The 5,759-nt window shown below is 56.1% G+C and overlaps 1 protein-coding gene across 1 annotated transcript in view; it reads left to right on the top strand.

Moving 5' to 3' along the window:
• LOC104393380 (protein scribble homolog) overlaps positions 1-5,759 on the top strand; it is a 92,214-nt gene that overhangs the window by 67,905 nt on the left and 18,550 nt on the right. Inside the window, 2 exon segments of the mRNA XM_010002861.1 lie at positions 1,979-2,044; positions 5,346-5,557. Coding sequence (XP_010001163.1) covers positions 1,979-2,044; positions 5,346-5,557 — 278 coding nt within the window.

Raw genomic sequence — 5,759 nt, 5'->3', positions numbered from 1 at the left:
GGCTTGGAGCAGCCTGGGCTGCTGGGAGGTGTCCCTGCCCATGCAGAGGGGCACTGGGTGGGCTTTGAGGTCCCTCCAACCCAAACCATTCCATGCTCTATGTCTTCCCCATTGCCTCTCTGGGCAGGCAGGAGCCAGGCTGGGAACAGGGTGTTCCCTGTGTCCTGTGCTGTGAGAGGGGCTGGAGTCACAGTGTTTGGAGCTCTGGAAGCCCAGAGGCCCTGCAGCTCTGCAGCCCAGGAGCTGCTCCTTGGCCTGACACTGGAGCTTGGCTTTTGAATTTCAAGGGAGAACTTTACTTTCTGCTCTGGGAAATCTGTTTGTATTTCATGTTCTCACTGTTCCACAGAAGAGCTGGGGCAGAGCAAGGACTAGACAAAAATATTCTAGTCCAGATTAGCACCACAGGATTCCCCCCTTTCCCCTTCCTCAGCCTTTCAGGAGGTCTGAAAAGCAAGAGGGGCAACACAACTGCAGACAAGCAGCCCCCACACATGGGGAAAAAACACCCCAACAAACAAACCACCAGTTAGTTCTCACAGGTGTTTTTAGCCTGGTTCCTTGGTGGGAATTTGTTCTTCACAGGTGTGTAGGCAGGTGAGCACAGAGCCAGGCACGTGGCTGCATCTCCCCAACCTCTGGGTGTGACTGGGGGATCACCAGTCCAAAGGCAGTGGTTTGGACACTGGGGGCATCCAGCCTTGGGGTCCAGCAGAGGAAAAACCAGCAGCCCCAGAGCACTGGGCCTTCTGAAGGTTCCAGCTGAGCTGCCAGCAGCCTGGGGGTGGGTGTCCTGGGTAGCTGGAGCCCCCATCTAATCCCACCTGCCTGCCAGAAGGGATCAGTTCCCCTGCCTGGTCCCTCCCGTGTCCCCACACCAGAGCTGGGGCTGGCTCAGGGGGATGAGCTCCCTGAGGACCAGGATTGTGGGAGGCTCCCTGGGCAGTGCAGGGCTGTGTGCTGGGAGGCAGCAGCTGGAGGAGCAGGTCTGGGAGCAGCTGCCTCGGTGCTGCCACCTTCCCTGTCACTGCGGGGCTACAAAGATGTTTTCTGGGCTCCAGTGGAAACTTCAGGGCACATCTCCTGGCTTGGTCAGTAGAAATGCCCTTGCCCGAGGCTGACCTGAACCAAATGAGCACGACTGGCTAGTGCAAGGGTGTGGGATTAATGAGGGGTGTGGGATTAATGAGGGGTGTGGGATTAATGAGGGGTGTGGGATTAATGAGGGCAGAACCCTCCGTGTGCTCAAACAGGGCTGTGGATCCCAAAGGACCCGTTTCCATCTTTAGGCATCTGAAAGGCTTAAAATCCTGCTCCTTAGGAGGTGGTTGGTGGGGCTCTGCTTGCTGGTCGTGGCTGCTGGAGCTGGCTCAGCCTGGGGGGTGGTGGTGATGGGCTCTGGAGTGAGAGCCCAGTCTTGCCAGGTGGGATGGGGCTTGGAGCTCCCGGGTCTGCTGGGAGGTGTCCCTGCCCATGGGACTGGATGGGCTTTAAGGTCCTTTCCCACCCAAGCTATTCTGGGAATTCTGGGCTGCTTGTACAGGTCTTGCCCATAGGCCAACAGGACTGGATGTGACTGGGGATGATGGATCTTATCCCCTTCAGCTGGGAGTGGCTTTTTTCTCAGAGTCTTCAGGACAGGGCTTTGCTCAGGCTGTGGCCCAGTCTGGTGTGGGCTGAGCAGAAGTGATGGGGAGAGGAGTCCTGGGCATGTCTGACAAGGCAGAGGCTTTAACCTGGTTCTTGGCCTTTCAGGGCAGTGGGTTGTGCTCAGTTCCAATGTTTGATGACCTTCCCTGGCTGCTGTTTTGGTGCTTTCTGCAAGTTTCTGCCCCGTGGCAGCCGCTGTCGCGCCCGGTTCTAACTCTGCTCTCTGGTGGTGCCAGGGCTGCCTCTTGCTCCTGGTCTGGTTGCTCAGGGAGAGGCAGGGGAGCTGCTGCTGCTCACTGACCATCCAGCTCTGTCTCCTCTCTTCCAGGCTCCTGCAGGCGAGTTGGGGACAGGAAATTCCAGGCGTGAAACCCCCTATTCTGGAAATCAGCAGGTGAGACTGTCCCGGGACAGGCAGGGCAAGGAGGCACCAGGGAGAGGAAGCTGAGTGAGACTGGAGCCCTTAGAGCAGCTTCCAGGGCCTGAAGGGGCTCCAGGAAAGCTGGGGAGGGGCTTGGGACAAGGGCAGGGAGGGATGGGAGCAGGGGGAAGGGTTTCCAGCTGGCAGAGGGAGCTGGAGCTGAGATGGGAGGGAGAAATTCTGGGCTGTGAGGGTGGGGAGCCCCTGGCCCAGGTTGCCCAGGGAAGCTGTGGCTGCCCCATCCCTGGGGGTGTTGAAGGGCAGGTTGGATGGGGCTTGGAGCAGCCTGGGCTGCTGGGAGGTGTCCCTGCCCATGCAGGGGGGGACTGGGTGGGCTTTGAGGTCCCTCCACCCCAAACCAGTCTGGGATTCTGTGACTTCCGTCCTCAAAAGTGGTTCTGCTGAAGTGGAGAAGTGTCCGTTACAGGAGGCAACTAAAGGACTAGTCTGATTCTCTGCTGCTCTTTCAAAATGTCTCAAAGACCCAGGAATACAGTTCCTGGCTGCTCATGAACTCAGGGGCAGCTGCTGCTCTGAGGAGGAACTGAATTGGCAGGGCAGTGAGCAGGGGAGCACCTGGAGCAGTGGTGGTTGTCTGTCTGTGGTGGGAACGGCCTCACCAGTGCCCAGAACAGGGGCTGTTTAATTCTGGCAACTAGGATGTCAGAAGAAGTGGAGAAGTCAGGAGTTGGTGACTCATGTTGAACCAGTGCTGCTCAGGCCCCCCAGAGATCCCCAGCTGCCTGTTGTGCTGCCAGCAAACCCACATCAGCTGCTGGGAAGAAAATGGAGGGATCCTGCAGCAGAGAATTGTGTTGATTATAGGGACTGGTTTTCTCCAGCTCGTTGGTTAGAGGCCAACTTGCCCTCTGGAAGGGGAAGTTTCTTTATTTCCTGCAACTTGTGTATATTACTTTTTTTTGGAAGCATTTCCTGTTCTTATTTCTCATATCCCCTCTGATCTTTCCTTTTAAATCCTGCTGGGTCTCTGCTCCCACCTGCCATCCCATCACAGCCCTTTTCCCAGGTTACTTGAGCCTGTTCAAGGCTCTTTAGTGTCTTTTTAGGTTTTCCCCTCACAGTCATTACACGTTACTGGTTTTCCTGAAGGGACAGGAATGAACATGGTACTTGGTGCTCTGCCCAGAGGTGTTTTGTGCCTCTTGTATTCCTCTTGGAGTGCTCGCTGGCTGCTTGGTCCCACTGGCTCTTACTGGTCTTGAGCTGAGCAGGAGGAACAGGGTGGGGATGATGCTCCTCGTTCTACACTAGAAAGAGACCTCGATGTTCATTCACTCTGTCTTTAAAGATTCTCAGCTCTCAGGAGAAAAAGAGGCCCAGATCCCCAAGGGAGGCAGGGCAGCTGCTCCTGGAGTGCTTTAGGATGGAAGGGCTGGTCTGAGGTCACACTCAGAGCAGGTCCAATTAGATCAGGTTCTTCAAGGCCAGGTAAATGTTGAACACCTCTACAGATGGAAGGTGACATCATTCCAGATGCCACCCCCATCTTTGAGCACTCTCACTGAAATGGGTTTTTTTATTCAACTGGTATTTGGATGGAATGTCCCTCGTTCCAGTTTGACATGGGTGGCTTCGTAGAGCCCCTGATGTTTCTGGCTACTGGTGTTTTGGCACTGGGGGCCAAGGTCCCTGCTCTTCTGACTTGGAGGGACTTGCTCCATGAGAGATTCCTTGTCTTTAGACTCTAATGGTTTGTCCCAGTCAGTTCCTGTGGCAGTGGTGACTGCTTTGTGTCCTCATGGCAGCCACTGCTCTGACAGTGGAGACTTCCCAGGGGAAACTGTTCACACCCTCCTCCCTGGGCTCTGAGGAGAAGAAACAAGGTCTCCCTGATGCCCTGTGTGGAGTGAGGAGCCTCACAGGAGCATTTGTGCAACGTGTTTGCCTTTCTAGCTGTGAGCTGAGTGCCCCAGGTCCCCTGCTGTGGAACCTGCTGGAACCTGTAGCCTGTTGTATATCATCAGTTCTCTGTAGCTTGAGTGACACAGGGAGTCATCTAGATGGCTTTTTTCCTGGTTTTTCCCCTTTATCCCTGTTCAGCTGTGTAGGCCATGAGAGATTCCCTGGTTTCTTTTGATCCCCTCTTGCCAGTTCATGTCACACCAGATGGAACAGGCCCAGCAGGACACACCAAAGGACATGGGGCCATCACTGATCTTGTGGCTTCTACATTTTCTGGGGATTCAGGAGACTTGACCTTCAAGTTGTTGCTGTGGAGCAGAAGTTGCAAGGGAACACATCTCTGATTCTCTGCTGCCATCCGTTTTCTTGCCTGCATTCCTGGCTTTTGACATCCTGTTGCCCAGCCAGAATTCGTAGCCTTATTTCAGAGCTCTGGCAGAATTCCTGAGGGAAGCTGGATCCTGAGGCTGGAGCCATGATGGGCTTGCTTTGGCCTTGGGTTCTTCTGTTGGGGGAGGAGGGAGGTGCTGGGTGGGTCTGTGTGTGCCTGGCAGGGAGGGCAGAGGAGCTTTCCTGGCAGGCAGCAAGGAGCTGTGTGGGGACACGGGTGGCTCCGGGGCACGGCAGCTGGGAAAGGAGCCTTGGATCTGCCGTACCTTGAGCCTACCAGTAAACTTTTATGGAATGCAGCTCCTGAAAGCCCTGCAGCTTGGGTAGGATACAAGATGGGAATCATTAGTTCTGCACCTAGTGTGTCCTGTTCTAGTCCTCCTGCTGCTGTTGAGAAGCACCCCTACTCCTCGTTTGAATTTTAGGTAGAATTTGACTTTATGTTGAAGTACTTTTGCAACTGTATTTTTTGCCAAAAGCTGTTGGTGACAGTAACAGGTCTGTGCCACTGTGTTTGGTGCCCAGACTGTCAGTGTTGGGGCACCCTGCCCGGCTGGCCTGGGAGGAGAGGCTGAGGGAGCTGGGGCTGTTCAGTTGGAGAGGAAGAGCCTGAGGGGGGGGTCTCCTCAAGGCTGAGCAGGATCTGCAGGGGGTCAGCAGGGGGGTACCAGACTCTGCTCAGGGCTGCCCAGGGACAGGCCAAGGGGCCATGGGCACAAGCTGGAGCACAGGAGGGTCAAGCTCCCCAGGAGGAGGAACTTGTTGCCTGGGAGGGTGGCAGAGCCCTGGGCCAGGCTGCCCAGAGAGGCTGTGGAGGCTCCTTCTCTGGAGACACCCCAGCCCCTCTGGAGGCTCCTGTGGGACCTGCTGGGGGTGACCCTGCTCTGGGGGCTCAGTGGGATGATCAGAGGTCCTTTCCCACCTGCCCCCCCAGTGACTCTTCCCTCCTGCCCCCTCCCAGGGTGACCCAGTGCAAGTACAAGCGGATCGGGTGCCCCTGGCAGGGCCCCTTCCACGAGCTGTCTGTGCACGAGGCCGAGTGCACCCACCCCACCAAGACAGGGAACGAGCTGATGGAGATTCTGGACGAGATGGACCAAACCAGGAAAAAGGAAATGCAGCTTTACAACAGCATCTTCAGCCTCCTCAGCTTCGAGAAGATCGGCTACACAGGTACTGGCCCCAGCCCTGCTGCCAGGCTGGGTTGCTGCTGCTCCAGGGTCCTCTCTGTGCCACCAGAACCTGGTTTCATCCCATGGGGCTCTTCCCCTGCTTCCCAAACCTGGATTTGTCCCTTGTGGCTCTTCTCGTGTCACTAGAACTTGATGTTTGTCTGGCCTAGCTCTTCCTGTGTCTCCAGAACCTGGTTTCATCC

Source organism: Chaetura pelagica, unplaced genomic scaffold (genome assembly GCF_000747805.2).
Source record: "Chaetura pelagica isolate M959 unplaced genomic scaffold, ChaPel_1.0 scaffold718, whole genome shotgun sequence".
Taxonomy (NCBI): domain Eukaryota; kingdom Metazoa; phylum Chordata; class Aves; order Apodiformes; family Apodidae; genus Chaetura; species Chaetura pelagica.
This window is presented reverse-complemented; position numbering and strand designations above follow the sequence as displayed.